General features: G+C 39.2%; 1 protein-coding gene across 1 annotated transcript; it reads left to right on the plus strand.

The window, feature by feature from the left end:
* The first annotated feature begins 1,515 nt into the window (after window positions 1-1,515).
* On the plus strand, window positions 1,516-14,470 carry LOC132398448 (leiomodin-2-like). Its single transcript, XM_059977900.1, has 3 exons — window positions 1,516-1,997; window positions 11,471-12,841; window positions 14,026-14,470. The coding sequence occupies exons 1-3, from the start codon at window positions 1,722-1,724 to the stop codon at window positions 14,050-14,052; spliced, it is 1,674 nt and encodes a 557-aa protein (XP_059833883.1). The 5' UTR covers window positions 1,516-1,721; the 3' UTR covers window positions 14,053-14,470.
* Window positions 14,471-19,091: the final 4,621 nt, after the last annotated feature.

Genomic DNA, 19,091 nt, shown 5'->3' on the forward strand with positions numbered 1-19,091 from the left:
GCCATTGGATTTTTTAATTAGATCACCCCTGGCAGACTGCCCAATAGTTTGGGCTCCTTGTCTGGCTGGAGATACCGCATGTAGCCCATGTTTATACGGGATTTAAATGTTGAAGTGTGATCTCACCAGGACGAAGCACAGAGTTCGAATTACTTGTAAAAGAAATCCTAAACGGAAATAACTTGCGAAGTTTTACAAATTTTAATACCATTAAAACTTCATCAGCCTAAACACTCTGCAGAGCGAAGAAGGGACAGTAAAATCGGGCTTTAACAAGCGCCATGCATCAAATTCTTTGAAGCGGGTTTCCTGCATGGATTTGAGCCGTTTCCAGTTTTGCAATTGCTGCATGCCATAGCACTTCGCTCATTGTTCCACATTACAGTATGTGAGGCGGTGTTTTATTTTTGGTGTCTCTTCAAGTCGTCGTATCAGTTGGAAAGAGTAATAACACAACGTGGACCCAAACACCTAAATCAGTGTCAAATGCAGTGTATCTAATCCATTGTAACGGCCGATATCACTTAATTGTTCTGCAACTCATCTCTGCCTCCAAGATCAGAACTGATTTCTTTTTGCACCTTGCAAGAAATCAACCCTTGTTGCATTCAATACGCAGTTATTAACCGCTTTTCCTAATTTTCCATTCGCAACCTGATTTAGAAGCCTTCGGTTTTGTTTGCTATTTTGTGCTTATTTCACAATTACCCAAGTGCGGGAGTTACTAAGGAGGGCGAACGTTAATTGTAATCTCCGCGAGAGAACGGCAGATTTCTGGGCGTTAAAACAACCGAGTTAAGGAAACCAAAAAGGAAAACTGTGAGGGGGGAGTTAGCTTTAATCTTGTTGAATGAGAGAGCACGCTGTACAGGGTGAATGGTCCACCCCTCCTAGTTCTTAGTAAATGTACTGGGCGTTTCATTACTTCTACTGTATTGTACTCATGGGCAAGGTTGTTAAACCTAGACATTCTGCTAAATATTAAAGTACAAAATCTAAAACTCGCATGAACGTCTGATACTGAGCAACTGAATGTGCGGGCTTTTATGCACGAGAGCTATAGCGTGGATTGCAATGTACAACATCTGCAACTAATGTTGAATGTCCCTATTGTCAGGTTCCTATTCTACAGGCTTGGTTCGTAGTTTTTTATTCACGCCTCTCCCCACTTCAGCGCACTGTGTTCTCTGGAAAAAGGAAATTCTTTTTTTTTAACTTTTCATTCTTCTTTACATCTTGCAGTTCTAAATCTGGTGCAGCAGTTTTGTTTTCAAACATTTCACTACAACTTTCCTCAAACCTGTGGAATTTAATTCGAAAATAGATGGTTTCTGTGGAGATGAGCCTCTTTTTGCTTTATAAGGACTGGAGTGAGGGCCAGCAGCGGGTGATACGAAGCCCTGGAAATTGAATCTGGCCATGGGCTGGTGGGCAATGCGAATACTCCTGTACTGGCACCGTCAGTCTTCAAACTTGATGGTCCGAATACGATGTCGTGTCTGCTCTCTTGGCTGAAGCGTTTCGGCTGACGTGTGTTGCTCAAAACGGAACATGCTTTCATACATTGTTACAGAGGAGCGAGCACATGATGATCTCAACCCATGAGGGTGCTTTAAAAGTTACCTGCAGGAAAGGAGACGTCCATTCAGCAGCTTCGTGGATATCTGAGCGCGATCGAAGTTGGTCAGTAAGAAACAAACTTCACCGGACATATCTTCACGATGTCGGAGTTCGGTTACAGAAAAGAACTGTCGAAGTACGAGGACATAGACGAGGATGAAATCCTTGCTTCCCTGACTTCCGATGAGCTGAAGGAACTGGAGAGAGAGTTGGACAATATCGACCCCAATGAATTTATTCCCATTGGGTTTCGGCAGAAAGACCAGACAGACAAAACACCTCAGGGAACATTCAGCAGAGAGGCATTAATGGCATACTGGGAACACGAAACTCAGAAACTGCTGGAGAATGAGCGACTTTGTGCTGAACCAAACCAGGTAAACTCTAAATCCAAACATGACACATGGTCAAAATTACGACTGCCCAGTGTTTATAATCCTAGAAATGCAGAGGGAAGTTATTGGATCCATCCTGCCTGTACTAGCGCTTTGTAAGACTTATCCTATTGGTTCCACTCTTCGGCTTTCCTCCCATAACCCCTACAGGTATTTCATTTATAATTTTTTTTATCCATTTCCTTTTATTACGGTTAATTTTTTAAACTGTGACAATTTAATTGATCCAATAGTTAGAAAGTAGCTCATTAATGGTCAGCTGGTCCTCCAGTGTAGAACAAATGACGTCCCTCACCAGGGTAATGTTCTGTGGTGGAATATGTTACTGCCATCTTTTCATGTAGTAAAATTACAGATTATTAAAAACTCCTTGCAAAAATACCTCTAGTTCTTAGAATACAGAAGTTTATAGCACAGTACAGGCCCTTTGGCCCACGATGTTGTGCCAACTTTTAACATAAACTAAGGTTAATCTAACCCTTCCCTCCTACTTAACTGTACATTATTCTATCATCCATGTGCCCATTTAAGAGTTTCTTTAATGTCCCTAATCTATTTTCCATTATCACCACCCCTGGCAGGGTGTCCATGCACCACCACTCTCTATGCAAAAAAAGTTACTTCTGACATCCCCCCCCCCATACTTTCCTCCAATCACCTTAAAATTCTGCTCCCTTATATAAGTCATTTCTGCCCCGGGGAAAAAAGTCTCTGGCTATCCAATCAATCTGTGCTTCTTCTCTTGTACACCTCAAGTCACCTCTCATTCTCCTTCAGTCCAAAGAGAGAAACCCCTAGCTCGCTTAACCTATCTCGTAAGACGTGCTCTCCAATCCAGGCAGCATCCTGGCGAATCCCTACACCTTCTCTAAAGCTTTCACATCCTTCTGATAATATGCTGACCAGAACTAAACACAATATTCCAAGTGTGATCTAAGCTTAGGTAATAGTTATTGATCCCCACATTCTCATCTGTCAGTGAAAATTATCTCTCCTTATGCACTTCATCATAACTTGCAGTGCCATCTCATCACATGAGACAGAATCCCAATTAATTAATCATAAATAATATTGGGAAAATGTACAGCTTTTTCTTTAAATGTAAAAAGGAAACTTCCTTTCTAATTTAAATTATATCTGGCATGTAATAGTTAGAGAAAGGTTTTCATTGTGACTTATCCTATTGTACAGTCATTCTGATATTGCCCATGTATTTCTGCCCATGAAAATCACAGTGCACAGAATACTACGCAGTGTCTTCTGCTGTGTTTTCTTAGCACTACTGCTTCTAGGAGATGGAGCACGATTTTTTTTGGGATGGAGGCATTGCGCACAAGTCCAGCGTTGATCGCCCATTTGTGGTTGACGTTGAGAAGGTGATTATATGCTACTACTTGAACCTTTTACATCACTCCCATAATACTTTTGGGTAGACATTTTCAGTACTTAGACACAGCGATGGTGAAGAATCATCAATGTTATCTCATACACTGTAATCCATGTAAGAATCTTCTAAAAACTCAACTCATTTTACAATTTTAGGTTCTAGTCATAGCATGTTTCATTATACCTTGCTTTTGCCACTGTAGAGAGCCTTGTGCCATTCAGTGTATAAGTGAAGCTTTAGAAATGCATGTTTAGTTGTATTGATCCCATTAAATTCAATTATCCCTGTGTAGAAGATGGTATATAAAAAAAAGTTAACTGACTTTTGAGGTCTTAACTAACAAAAGAAAAGTAGCAAACAAAATACTGTAGATGTTGCTAGCCTGAAATAAAAACAAAAGTGCTTGAAGCAGACAGCAGCTTCTCTGTGGAATGAGAAACAAAGGTCCTCAAACTTGAAACATTAAATCTATTTCTCTTTCCGTAGAAGATCTCTGACCTGCAGCATTTTCTGTTTTTGTCTCCAAAAGTCAGCGTTGGCTATTGCAGGAATGCACATTTGACAGTGTCAAAGTAACTGATACTTTGTACAAAGTACAAGTACTGAAGAATTGGTCAGACTAAAGCCCCCCTCTAGGAAATACTTCCTTGGAAATCGAGGATGGAGGGGTCTGTATTTAGCTAACTGCTTTAAGGTTATGAATTGTCACTCACACAAGTTTGATAAACAATGTGAATCATGGGCAATCAGCTTACAAGATTTCATTCTATAAAGTTGAGGTTGCTTTTATCAAAACATCAAAATGTTTCATTGAATAATAAATAGCTATGATAGCTTTTGATTCAATGTCTTCGTCTTAATGTCAGCTGTAGTTGCTGTTATTGATTGCTGTTATATGCGCATACTACTTGTTACAATGTGATAGAGATTAATCTAAATTTAAAAGTCATGCAATTAATGACATCTACTTTATTTATATACAGAGTGACCAGCCCAAAGGGTAATTCACACACGTCAACAAATCAAGAAAAAATATTACCATTAAGCCATAACTTTCATATGTCATGATTCCTATCTCCCATCCTGCTTTCCATAAATAAAGAAAACAGCCTGATTCAGAAGACAAAAACTGAGAAATTCTTTATTGAAACCAGATTTCCTTAACAAAATGCCAGGAAATTGCATTGACTGCAAAGCACAGTTCCATGTCCCATTCATCATGTATAACTTAGCCACTGTTGGCATCTTGTTAGTTCCCTAATAAACGCTTGCAGTCAATATTCATTAATAAACAAGCTGTAAATCCCATAGTTAGATGTTGGGAAAATCACACTGAGGTTACTAATAACCCTTTTTCATATCCTTTATAGGATCTAAGTATCCAGTGAATTTTCCAAGAAATAGGCAAAGGACATAAAGAGTACAGTACCTCCTTCTTTTGAGTATTCTTAGGCTAATGATAAAAGATAAACAGCCCAATGTGTTAAGTCCCAGAATTTGAGCCAAGGCTATATTTGTAAACATTTGGATGATATCAATTTTAACAGCTGAACTGCAATATATTAATTGGTAGCCCAGTAATTGAAGACTGATGAAAATCAGAAACTATCTACTCTGGGTGTCCACCCAGAATCCTTCAAGGGCCTAATACAGAACAAGTTATTCTTTTGCCTATATTTTTTTAAACCTTGCTATTATAACAAAATAGTTAAATACAATCACCTTCTCCAGAGACTTCTGGTTGTTGAGATAACAGCTTTCATGGCCTTTGGATGTGTCTGGTTTTTGTCCCAGTTCTTCAGATCTGTTCTATTTAGATCACTAATTTGTCCTTGGAAAATAATATATTCAACACTTTGACCTTATTTTACTATGTAACTTTCTTTAACTATAGTCACAGAGTGTTTCTTTCAAAAGATTTTCATGTTACTAATTTTTCAGCTTGGTTGGACTTAAATCAACTCATTCGCCAGTAGAATAAACATATTACCTACAATCCTTTACCATCTTCACAAATCTATCAGATTTCAAATCAGTGCCAGCATTAAATGTTTGGTTTATTTAATTATAATAATAAAGTCCAACCAAGGATGGCATTTTTATCAGGTAACTTGCCTAAATTTTCTGACTGAGAACATTTATGGTACAAGTCACAAGTCAGCACTTGAAAATATTTCCTAGATTCTGGAGTAAAGTGGAGTGATGCTCACTCTGTGTTCATACCCAATTGCCACATGGCTTACACTTCACACAAATATTGCTCAAAATGTGCTATAAATTAGTTTTGTACAGTTTATATTTTCAATTCCTTATCAACTTTAGAATTGCAACGTGTTCAAAGAGAATGCATGGAAACTTGTGCTTGCCCTTCCTCCAAATTGTATCCCTTCATTTGGTTCATAGAAACCATCATGATAGTATGAGACCCATTAAGCTAATGACTGAATAGAAAATTGATTAAAAATTGAAAGATGATTCAGACTGAAATTCCATCGTCATATAACATCAAAGCAGGACAGTAAGAGGCAAATATAATTTTTAAAAATGTATGTCTTGGAAATTAATTGTATTATAGCATGCTAAATAATTTGCATTTTTAATTTCATGTTTCATAGGCATATAGTATAAAGGGATTTTGGGGAAATATAAATAACTCTTGGAATTATCCATGTTTAATAAACAGGGTTATCAGAGCCCTGAAGCTACCTCAGTTTCATTGCACTGCTTTTATTGAGGTCATCCTGGAATACCTTCTCACCACTGCATTGATGCTGTTTGTTCTCTCCCCACCAATTTAAGGGCAAGAATATTATGTGCTTCCTAATGTATCCATGAAATTTAAGACAATGAAGAAGGATGAATTCATTCAACCGCTGAACCGTCTCCGTCATTCAATATCACAATCAGTCCTCTACCTCAAGTTCACTAGGTTTCTGAATTCCTAAGCCTCTAATCTTCTTAGTCCAAGCATTCAAACTCATTAAAATATCTAAGTTCCTAATATCTAAGAAATGCAGAATATCTAAGTGTCCGCAGCTAACTTGGAAAGGGAATTCCATCATTAATGAAGTATCTCCTTATTTCAGTTCAATATGGCCAGACCTGAGACAATATCCATTGTTAAGGTGGAGGAAACAACATCGTCAACCTGTTTCAGTATTTGATGTTTCAGTGATACATAATCTGTGGCAGGTTCCAAACTCCAGTGAGCATCATTGCCGCTCTTGGTACGACAATCCTAACTCCAGAAATCAATCTAGTGTATCTGTGCTGCATTACTTCCAATCAAGTATAAAATCCCAAACTGTTATTGCTTTCCAAATGGAGTGTTATCAAAGAATTTACAATCTTGAGTTTTTTTTCTGTGTTGTTGAATACCAAGTTTTTGCTGTAAAAGCCTATGTAAAAATCATGTGACATGATTGCTCAATGCACAGCCATGTGGTACATCTATTTTAAAAAAAACACTCTGCTGATTGTTAAAAGATTAAAGCAGTAGTTCTCACCTTTTTTCTCTTATGGCTTTCTTTTACCTCCTTGACCTTCATTGTCCATTGTCTCCGAGAGTTGCTGAAGTGTTTTTTTGGTCTACTGTACTAATTATTTTAATATACAGTCAATACTTATGTCTGAACAGGTTAAATACAATGCTACAGTTGTATATGAAAAATAAAACAATTTCAAAGCTCTGAATAGAAACTCTGTCACAGAGAAATGGGAACTTCTGCGGAATACCTTCTAGAGCACAGACTTGGATGCCTTTGGGAAGAAGATCTCGAAAACAACTGACTGGTTTGAAGCCAAATCCAATGAGATGACCCCTGTTATTGAAACCACAGGTGCTGCCCTAGCCCAGTATAAATGTTCACCAACTAGGAGGAACTTACAGATCCTCAGAGCTACTAGAAGTAAAGTCCAGCAGACTGCCAGGTGCTGCGCCAACAACAAGTACTGATGTAGCTCAGTGAAGACATACGGACCTAATGCTGACAGGTGAATATCAGGAGTCTGTGATGGCATCAAGAAAGCTCTCATGATGGCTGCCCTCAAATCCATCAATGGGGAAGTGATCTCAGACAGGGTCAAATAGAGTGAGCACTGTCACACTTTAGCCTTGGACAACACTAAATGCCTGCTGCTAATGAAAGAATTGGATAGCAAGCTGACCCTCGGAGTTCAGCAAGGCCATCGACAGGGTGGCCTTAGGGAAACGACCAGGCAATGGTAGGATTCCTCCAGACCTGATCAAGCACTGCATGACTACCCTGCTGCACCGACTGCCTGAAATCCTCTGTCAGTGCTGGCAGGAAAAAGCTGTACCACCTGATATGAAGAATGCCAAGATTGTTACCTGCTACAAAACAAAGATGAGAGAATCAACTGTAACAACTACAGGGGCATCTCCCTCTTGAATACTGTGGCACAATTTTTGCCCCAGTCATCTTGTTGGCTGAACCTGTCTACCTAGAGTCACAAAATGGCTTCTGTGCTGGAAGGTCAGCTGTGGACATGATCCTCGTTGTCCACCAACTCCAGAAGAAGTGCTGCGAACAGCAGAGGCCTCTCTGTGTTGCATTGATTGATCTCACCAAGGCATTTGACTTGGTCAGCAGAGACGGGCTCTTTCAGATCCTCTCTAAGGTAGGCTCTCCACCGAGACTGCTGAACGGGATCAAACCCTTCCACAAAAGGGGTCTGTGCAGTACAATAACAGCTCTTCAGAGCCTTTTGACATAAGCAACGGTGTTATGCAAGGTTGTGTTCTTGTCCCAATGTTCTTTGAGGTGTGTATTTGGCATTGCAACAGGAGGGATCTATCTCCACACCAGATCAGATGGCAGGCTTTTTATCCTCACCTGCCTAAGAGCCAAAAGCAAAGTACACAAGTCTATGATCAGAGACATAGAGTTTGTTGAGGATGCAGCAGTTGCAACCACACTTGGCAGCACCTTCTGAGCTTGATGGATCACTTCTCCCAGGCCTGCAAGGAACTTGATCTGATTGGGACAAGACATGGAGGCACCACGGGTCATTACCATTGATAACTACAAACTGGATGTTGCTCATCAGTCCATCATCAGTGACAACCCATCCTCGGATACAGAAATTGACAAGTACATCAGGAAGGCTGCAACAACTCTTACCTGCCTCACCACACGAGAGTGGGAGAACTCTAAACTCTCAGTCAAAGCAAAAATGGCAGTGTTCAATGCTTGTGTCACCAGCACACTGCTAGACAGCAGTGAGACCTGTACAACATATGCTAAGCAGGAGGGAAGGCTCAAAACCTTCCACTTAAGGTGCCTTTGTTGCACCTTCGGCATCTCCTGGAGAGACAGAGTACCCAAAACTAAGGTTCTTCCTCATGCCGGCCTCCCTCGTGTGTACACCTTGCTCAGGCAGTGTGGGCTGGGCTGGCTGGGCCATGACTGCTGCATTCATGATGGCTGCATCCCCAGAGATGTCCTCTATGGTGAGTGGCTTCATGCAAGAGAACCACTGGCCACCCGCAACTGCACTACAAGGATGTCTGCAAGTGGGACGTGAAGGACATCAACATTGAATCCTGTGAGGACCACACCAGCTGAAGAAGCATGCTGAAACAACATCTTATGTCCTGAGAGTGGCAGAATACAAATAGTCCTGTAGAAAGGAACACTGCATCCCCAGCTGAGCTGAGGCCATTTATAAATGTGACCTTTGCAACAAAGACTACCTGTCTCAAATAGGTCTCATCAGTCTCGATGTTGCACCAACAACATAGATAGCCAGGACATAGCATCCATGGTTAACTTAAACCAACAGAGGTCCACACACTGTTAAAGGTGTACAGTACATGAAAAATAAAACTATTTCAAAAATCTGAATAGGATACTTTATTTGTAATATATATAATATTCTTCCAACCAGCAATGAAAAGGTGCTTAATGTTATTGCTTTGGGTATTCAGTGAGATGCAAACTAGCAAGTTTTTGAATATCTGGTTGCAGCTTGGATAAAAATAAATGAAGATCACCTCTTTTCACAACTTCAAGGCAGGTGAAGAGTTTGACTAAAATCACACTCAACTAGATAAGAGGTGGGAAATCAAATTAAAAACAATATGGCTTTCTTCCAGAGCTGTGGAAGCTTATTTTGAATTTCACTAGCTATCCAGAAACTTTGCTTGCTGCGTATGAATTGTGCTTGAACTGTTATCTCACTCTACAGCTCAATAAGACATTCTCGCAATGTGGTGTCAATATCATTCACATTCACCCCAAATGGATCTATCACCCAATATGGAATACGCATCTCCAGCAGCTCTCTGGACCAGAATTCCACACCACTCTGTGGTTGTTTCAGGATATACAATCAGATCATCACCTTGCAATTCTATTTTAAGAGTAGCCAGTGAATAAAAGCAGTGAATAAATGGGCAAGATAATAGAATATTGCCAACATTTTTTCTTTGCCTTAGTAGCCCTGGGCAATCTGATATATAAAGAGAAAAGAAAATTTAAAAAAATACTTACTTGTGTGTACATGTGTTACTACGTATATAGTAACAATACGATTGTGTGAGTAGGCTCTAAAGAAAATTAGTAAATGTCAAAGAATTATAATAGGTATAATCTCACGTGAAAAATGTCAACATGAACATACGTGTAAAATAAAATAGCTTTTTAAGGTGTTTTTAAATAATTTAATATTTTATGCAGTTTATTTAAAATGCTGTTATATATGCAAATTCTTTGTGGCAATAAAGAGTGTGTACTTACCAAGAAAAGTGAATTAAATTTCCTTTCAAGATATGGTAAGTATCTAGGATTTAATGGAAGTTGTAGTGGTAGAGAGTGATACAGAGATAGACTTATTGCATTCTTGCCTCTCTGTAGTTTAGCTGTTTCTAGCAGATGACCCCACTGCAGTAACTGCAGCCTTCACCTCAAGTATTGTAACATGCACAGGTCAGTGGGAGACAAACAGAACCAGCCTCCTGTTGCACACTCGCTTGACTGGCTTTGCTGTAGACAGCTCCACACAATCATCAGTTTGTGATTTGGGGGTGGACATGAAGTGGGGCTTAACGGGTTGCCCTGCAGGGTGTGAACAGTGACTTGGTCAAGCAGGAGAAGTGATAATAAATGACATACTACACCCCCCCCACACACACACAAAGCAGTTTTGCTGCCTTATTTATATCATCTAGCATATTTTTCCATTCATTTCGTTCAAGATTCCAATTAAGTTACGTATATTCATCTATTTTTTAATATATTTTTAGTAATCTTTCATTAAAACAGTAAACTTATCATGGCCCATTCAGAAACTCCTGAGGCCCCCAGTTTCTTGTTTCTTACTAGTGACCCCAGTGAAATCCAACATGACCATGACTCCCTGAGGGTCGATGTGACCCACGCTGAGAACCTCTGGATTAAAGTTTAAAGATAAAGTTTAGTTTCATTCCTCGCATGTACAGTGGAACATACAGAGAAAGGCATCCTTTGCATCAAATCAAACCAATGAGGATTGTGCTAGGCAGCCCAAAAGTGTCTCTATGCTTCCAGCATCTACATAGCATGCTCTCAACTAACTAACCCTAACACTATGTCTTTGGAATGTGGGAGTAAACCAGAGCACCCAGAGGAAACCCACACAGTCACAGGGAGAACATACAAACACATCACAAACAGCGGCAAGTTAGCTGTAATAGTGTTACTTTAACTACTACGCCACCGTGCAGGATGAACCTGCAGAATGCCACAGGAGTGAAGAAAATTATATCCTTGCAGATTTGGTCAATATACTGCTTTCAACCTAAAACAGCATTCCAGAAATAATAACTCACTTCATGTTCATTTGTATCAATGCATAAGGCGAAAACTAATAGTCATGTTTATGAAAATAGGAATAGTTTTTCAAAGTACAGTGCCATTAATTCATAATCAACAAAGATTAGATGCAAAAGAATAGAAAAAGGTTGAAATGGATTTAAATGTCTGTACCTTTGGGGAATTTGCCAATAAGTCAACCTTAAAATGTAATTGATGCTTTAATGGTTTTTGTATTTCAATGTTAATTTCAGACACAAGCCAGTGAAGCCAGCAAAGAAAATACTGAGAATGACAATGAAGTTGAAAGTGAAGATGATGATGTAGACATAGAAGAGTGTACTTTGGAAACAACAAGTGAAGAGGAGGAAGAAGAGGAGGAGGAAGAAGAGGAGGAGGAAGAAGAGGAGGAGGAGGAGGAGGAGGAAGGGAATGAGAATACACAAAAAATTTTTGACAGAAGATTGATTAACAGTAATGGACAGCTTGGATCACAAAGATGTAATGGGCATATTGATAACCAGTCAACGATAAACGGCTTCAGCAAAGAAAAAGTCATAGAAGATGATCCAAATCTCAAAGTGGTTGCCAGCCGAAACACAACTGTTGTTGAAGATGCTCTTGAAAGTATCAAAAATAATGATGCTGAGAAAACAGAAATCAACCTGAATAATATCGAGAACATAAGCACTGCCACATTCAAACTCATTGCAGAAGCACTGAAGCAGAATACAGTTGTTAAACATTTGAGCTTGGCAAACACCCATGCTGATGACCAAGCAGCATGTGCATTAGCTGATATGTTGCAGGTTAACAGAACAATCACTAATTTAAATATTGACTCCAACTATGTTACAGGCAAAGGGATCTTAGCCATCATACGAGCTATACAGCACAATGGAATATTAACAGAGCTTAGATTTCACAATCAAAGACATATATGTGGAGGACAGGTTGAAATGGAAATAGCCAACCTTTTGAAAGAGAACACAACTCTTATGAAACTGGGCTACCACTTTGATCTGCCTGGCCCACGTATGACAATGACAAGCATCCTAACCAGGAATCTGGACAAACAGAGGCAGAAACGCTTCCAAGAGCAGAAGGAGCAACAGGAAATGGACAGGCTTCTTGGTTTGGAGGGACCAACAAACCCACGAAAATCGGCTTTACAGAAGGATTCTCCAAGATCCTCCCCCCGTCCTTCTCCAAGGAATTCACCCTGGTCATCTCCCAAAGTAGTCAAGAAAATTCATTGCCAAAAATCTGCCATTCCTCCTCCACCACCCCCACCACCTCTCCCAGAGAAGCTTGTACTTCCTATTCCACCACCACCTCCTCCATTACCAGTACAGCCCACCCCAAGCAGGAATATTGCTGAAGCCATTAAGCTTCAAGAGTTGAAATTAAAGAATAGCTGTCAAAATGATAAAGTCAAGAAAAGCAAAAGTATCAAGAAAAAGCAACACAAAGAAAATAACATGTTAAAAGAACTCAAAAATTCTCTCAAACCAATTTCAGACCAAAGATCAGAGGATGGATCAAGACCAGCAACTCCTCATACAACATTACATGATGACCTTATGTCAGCCATCCGGTCAAGCAATATAAAACAACTAAGACGAGTAAGTTAAAATGAAGAGGAAAATGGGATGTAATAATAAAATAAAGACAGTAAGAAGCAATGCCTTTTACAGATTTATGTAATTAAGATCTTGGGTGTTATAATTGGATGTACTGCACTGTTCGTAGGAATCTGAAACTAATTGTTACATTATCAAATAATTTGAAATATAACCTAATTCATGTAATATAGTAAACAAAAGCTGCCAATGGAATTGCTAAAACTACAGAAAGCATTTTGACAGATAAATGTTTTTCTTTTACTAGATACACATTTGTATAGTGTGGTTTGTCTGGATAGCACACAGGCAACAGCTTTTCACTGTATCTTGCAGTATGTGACAATAATTAGCCGCTACCAACACTTGGATGGGGAAGGAGTTGTAGGATATGAGCCTAAAACAGACTAATGGTGGTTAGCATGAGTAGTCATTAGGGTTGGCTTGGACGAGTTTAGTCTAGGGGTCTGTTTCTGTGCTGTGCAACTACATTAGTCCAACGTAAGCAATTTTTAAAAAATTACAGTACCATGCCACTAATATCCAAGTTAGAATCTATAACATGTCTAAACATCTTTTGATCAATTTCCCTGCATTTGTTTATTTATTCAAATTCTTTTCAAATGCCAAAGGAAATCAAATTGCTATTTTTACATGGAAAATTAAGCATTTATGTCTGCTGTTCAAAACAAGACTTGTATATACATGACATGGTTGTCAGGTTTCTACTACAAGAAGAAGCCATTCATTGCTAAATTGACATGCAAATATATTGCAGTTTGTTCTCAATAATTGTAATGCTAGTTTAGAAAAAAAACAAAATTGAAATGTCTTTTTTTAAGAATTTAAAAATTATACCTCTTATCCAGCAAGAGGCATGTGATTAATTAAAATTTTAAATGGATGCTGAAATCATGCTTTGCCCAACTAGGAATAAACATGATGGATTAGTAGGATAGCATTAATGCCAATTATGTGTCTTAGTCCCAGCATCAGAAAATTATTACATACTACAGCAATGCAAACTTTCTGTTTTACATATCAGCAATACTATGGTTACTTCATTCAAGGCTCCCAGATCATTCAGAATGATATCAAAAGTTAAATTTATGTTGACTACACCATAATGAATACCCATTGTCTAACTTATTCACACAAATGCATTCATTGTGCATCTTTTTTTCCAGGTTGAAGTTCCAGAATACCTTCGATGAATAAACAAGTTGCCTTTTCAGCAAGAGGGAATGATGCAAACCTATTCAAGAACAGCTCCTGAAAATGTGGGAACACCTGCAGTTATTGAGCAGGAATCAGTGGTAATGTCCTCAGAAGATCAGTGGAGCATTGTGTCCACTTTCAGGGTCAGAACCCAACAGTGCTGAATATCCTAATGTGTGAAGTGGCCCTTGAGGCTTTTTTTTTAGCAGTAGTCAAAAGATGCAATACCTCTTAATGAGAAAATTAATATCAGAAAGTAATTTACATGTACTGTAAATATGTAAACAGATGGATTTTCTATTTAAGTAGAATAATTTGCATATATTGTAATGTGTTGATTTAAAACAGATATTTTTGGAAATGATGTAGAGGCAAATGATATGAACTGCATCAGTGACATTAAACTATTAAAACTTTCAATACTGTTAATGTAAGTATTTTTCTTCCACTCTCTGTAGGATAGTCTTTGATAAACATGGAATATGTGATTTAAAATCCATTTCCATGCCGCTCGTAAATAAGTAGAGAGAAATAAAGACACCTTGGAATGATATCTTGAAAGTGCTGCGACTTTCAGTGTTGTAGCTTTGCAAGTCTTCTTTGGCATCAGTGACTCACGTGTTTGCCATGTGTCAGAGGGATGGCAATGTTTTGAACCTTGGGGTGGGGTGGAGTTCATAACCAAAGAGGATAGTGGCTTATTCTGTCACAGAACAGAATCAGATTTATTATCACTGGGATATGTTGTGAAATTTGTTGTTTATGGCAGCAGTACAGTGAAAGCCATAAAAATACTATAAATTATAAAATAATTAAAAATGAAAGAGGAATAGCAAGGAAGTGAGGGCCCCAAACAGTTCTTTCAGGTGAGGCAACACATCACCTGTGAATCTGTTGAGGTCATCTATTGTATCCGGTGCTCCCGATGTAGCCTGCTCTACATTGGTGAGACACGTCATAAATTGGAGGACTATTTTGTCAAGGACTTCCATTCCATCCACCCAAAGCATAATTTCCCAGTGGCCTACGGTTTGACTTCCTATTCCCATTGCCTTTCCGAAATGTCAGTCCATAGCTACTCTTTTGTCATGATGAAGCAACTCTCAGGGTGGAGGAGCAACACCTCATATTCTGTCTAGCTATACTCCAATTAGATGGCATGAATATTGAATTCATGTAAAATTTTTTCCTTCCCTCTTCCCTCTTCTATTCCCCACACTGGTCTCTTACCTCTTCTCACCTACCTATCACCTCCTGCTGGTGTCCCTCCTATCTTTTCTCCATGGTCCACTCTCCTGTCCTATCAGATTCCTTCCTCTCCAGCTCATTATCTCCCCCACCCAGCTGGCTAAACCCCTATCACCTCCGAGCTATCTTCCCTCTCCTACCCCCACCTTTTTATTCTGGCGTCTTCTCAGCCCAAAATGTTGACTGTTCATTCATTTCCATAAATGCTGCCCGACCTGCTGAGTTCCTCAAGCCTTTTGTGTAAATAGCAAGGTAGCATTCATGGTTTTATTGAACTATTCTGTCCATGACACAAGCAACCTAGTTTCATCTAGTTGAGAATAATCAGAGGGAAAGCTTTATTTATCAGCATTTCCTTATACAGTGAGCTTCTAATCTCGGCCAGACCATCTGTTGGAATTCAGACCCTGACATCTAAAAGATTGCTCTATAAATCTCCAAAAATAAGTACAGTGGAAGGGTGGAGGAGGGGTAAGTACAAAAGGACAACAATAAAACAGTGAAAGAGGGATTTAGGGAGCTGGTGAGATCAGGAGTAAATCTGAGGGAAAACAATACAAAAGGAAACAAGATAAAGCAAGATAAATGAGGACAAAGAATCAGACAAGTCACAGAGTAAAAAGTGACGATGTAACAGAGGGAGGGAAAATACCAAATGCTGAGCCTGCTGTGAGCAAGAAAATTGATGGGAAAGTCTCATCAGGATTTATAGGTCTGTGTCTCTGAGTGTTGGGGAATGCTCTGCACCAGGGGAGTTGCTCAAGCATTTAAGCAGAAGAACAACAGAGCAGGAAGAGTACAAGGGAAATAAAGTGATTTCCCTTTGCGGATTTAGGGCTCATTGACAAGACACTGATGAGAGTAAGCGTTCAGCACAGATTAGAAGGACTGAGATGGCCTGTTTCTGTGCTGTAATTGTTATATGGTTATATTAAACTCATACAGTGTTATTATATGGTATTCCCACACTGCTATTGAGTAGGAATTTCCAATGGCCCATTGCAATGAAGGAATGGTAATTCATTCAAATACCAGACTTATATGACATAAAATATGTTACTTTGCAGCAATTGTACAAAGCAAAGCGATAAAATCGCTATAAATTCATAGTTTCAATCACTATAATTTCATAGAAACATTTCGAATGTTGAAAGGGTTGGACAGAGTAGATGTGGAAAGGCTGTTTCCCTTGGTGGGTGAGTCCAGGACAAGAGGTCACAGTCTTAGAATTAGAGGGTACCCATTTAAAACAGAGGTGAGGAGAAATTTTTTTAGCCAGAGGGTTGTGGATTTATGGAATTCATTGCCACATACAGCTATGGAGGCCCAATCATTGAGGTTGTTTAAGGAGGAGATTGATAGGTATTTAATTAGTCAGGGTATCAAGGGATATGGGGAAAAAGCCAGAAATTGGAACTGGATGGGAGAATAGTTTAGCTCATGCTGGAGTAGTGGAGCAGACTCGATGGGCTGAATGGCCTACTTCTGCTCCTTTGTCTTGTGATCTTGTGAAATTACAAAAATAAGTAAATAATACAAATAGGGATTGATGAGGTGGTGTTCATGTGTTCGTGGACCATTCAGAAATCAGAAGGTGGAGAGGAAAAAGCTGTTTCTGAATCATTGAGTGTGGGTCTTCAGGCTTGTTTCCCTTCCGATTTACTCCTGATCTTACCAGCTCCCTGAATGTCTCTCTAATGCAGTAGTGAGAACAGGTTGTGACCTGGATGGTGAGGGTTGTTCGTGACCACCTTTTGAAGATGTCCTTAATGCCTGGGAACATTGTGCCTCTGATCAAGCTGGCTGAGTCATCAGCCCTGTGCAGCCTCTTGTGACCTTGTACATCAGAGTCTCCATAGGTGGTGATGCAATCAGTCAGAATGTCTCAACCATGCGCATATAGAAATTACCAAGTCAGCAATGCAGGCAACATGGATTTTTTAAAATGGTGGTTGTAACATCACTATTCTCATATCTGCACTTGATATAATAAATCACAGTTTGGGCAATGCTATCTAGGAAGCCTTGTCAAATTATTGCCGTGTGTTCTGCAGGAGTTAGACATGACAGGAATAACACCTACAAAATAGGTGGAGGGAAGGAACATTAAGGGGTGTCAGACTGCTTTACCCTGGATAACATTCATTTGAGTGCTGGCTCCTACAGTCATCCATGAAAGAGGAGAGCATTCTTTCATTTCCGAACCTGGTTTTGTAGATGGTGGAAAGGATTACAGAAAGTCAGAGGAAATGCAGCCTCTGACCTGCTGTTTCAGAGGGAGTATTTGTGTGGCTGTTCCATTTGCATTTTGGGCAGTGGAGATTCTTTTGTTATTGATGTGGGATAATCAGTGATGGGAATGCCACTGAACATCAAGGATAACAGTATTGTTAGAGATGGTCATAGAATGGAACTTACATTGCTTGCTGTTTAGTAGTCTTCTTGTCTCGGTCCTGCTGCATACATATCCAGACTGCATCATTTTCCAAAGAAATGCAAATGGAACTGAACATTATACCACCACCAGCAAGCCACACCCTGGGAAGAAAAGATGATTGATGAAGATGATGAAGGTAGTCAGGCCCAGAATATCCTGCACCAATAATTGGACACAAGATGAATCGCATGGATCTTTTCATCAATAAGTAAGAAAAGTTTCTTGCTGCTGACAATGAAGGGGGCAGAATGTAGCAATATCCATGGTGTGAGCTCCCCCCGTTTCTGAGGGCAGTTCCTCTCATCCACCGGTTCAAGAGGATTTCTGGCCTCTCGGAGTTGTGATTTCAACAGAAAATTAGAAAGAAAAATAGCCAATTTTTAAAGAGCTTTTAAAATATTTTTAAAAACGGTAGAACCCTAAAGATTGTAATGCACACATTGAACACGTTGCATATATATTTTATTTTAAAATCCATTCCGCTTTTTCATTAAGAGTGATATAAAACATTTTTAAGAGCCAGTGAGTTTGCTAAGAGTAAACAATGCAAGAGAAAAAAAAAGCAAAAGAAATGAGGCAGAGAAGCAGAGAGAGCAATACGTCACAGAGTACACCATTGAAATCTCAGTTTTGACCCCTTCAACAATGTGTACTTAACAGTTAACTAATTAGCCAAATAATTAGTTAATATCTGAAAATTTAATCAGATCACTGATCTCTTTAACTGTGGTGAAAATCTAACAGGGCAGCTTATGGTAAAATGTTGGATCGCCTTCAGCAACTTCTGCTGTTAATTGACGTACGTGCAAAACTTTAGGTTACTGCCAGCTTTACAGTGCATGTGATGGCAAATACTGATTGTAGGCTGTAAAACTAAGTTAACAAACAAATTGTAGTTAAGGGAGGAGGATAAATTTATGGATACTCTAGAGGAAATCACGGATTCAAGAGGGGCAGGGTGTGACTTCTAGATACTGTAACCTTAAAGAATCCATGATCTGATTGCTTAGAAATCCAGATGGTCTGGCATCTGCCTGTTTCTTACATTTCCTTAAAACTCATGGGTTTGTGTTTCTCACACTCTTTATATACTCAGAAGGTTCACTGGAAAATTCATTATACTGTAGGGGAATATCCATTAAAAATAATTAAATGTGAGCTTTGGTATTAATAAGTGTGATATGCTATACTGTTAATATCTGTAGGCGCCCTATAGCACATTCCTAAATCCAGTAGATTGCTCATGTTTACCAAGAGAGGACTCAGCAATTTTTAGACTGTTTGCATTCTCTTGAGTGTAGGGCTTCAGTGGCTGATTCTTGTAGTCATTTGGGGCCTCCTCAATATCTG

Source organism: Hypanus sabinus, chromosome 8, assembly GCF_030144855.1.
Source record: "Hypanus sabinus isolate sHypSab1 chromosome 8, sHypSab1.hap1, whole genome shotgun sequence".
Lineage (NCBI taxonomy): Eukaryota > Metazoa > Chordata > Chondrichthyes > Myliobatiformes > Dasyatidae > Hypanus > Hypanus sabinus.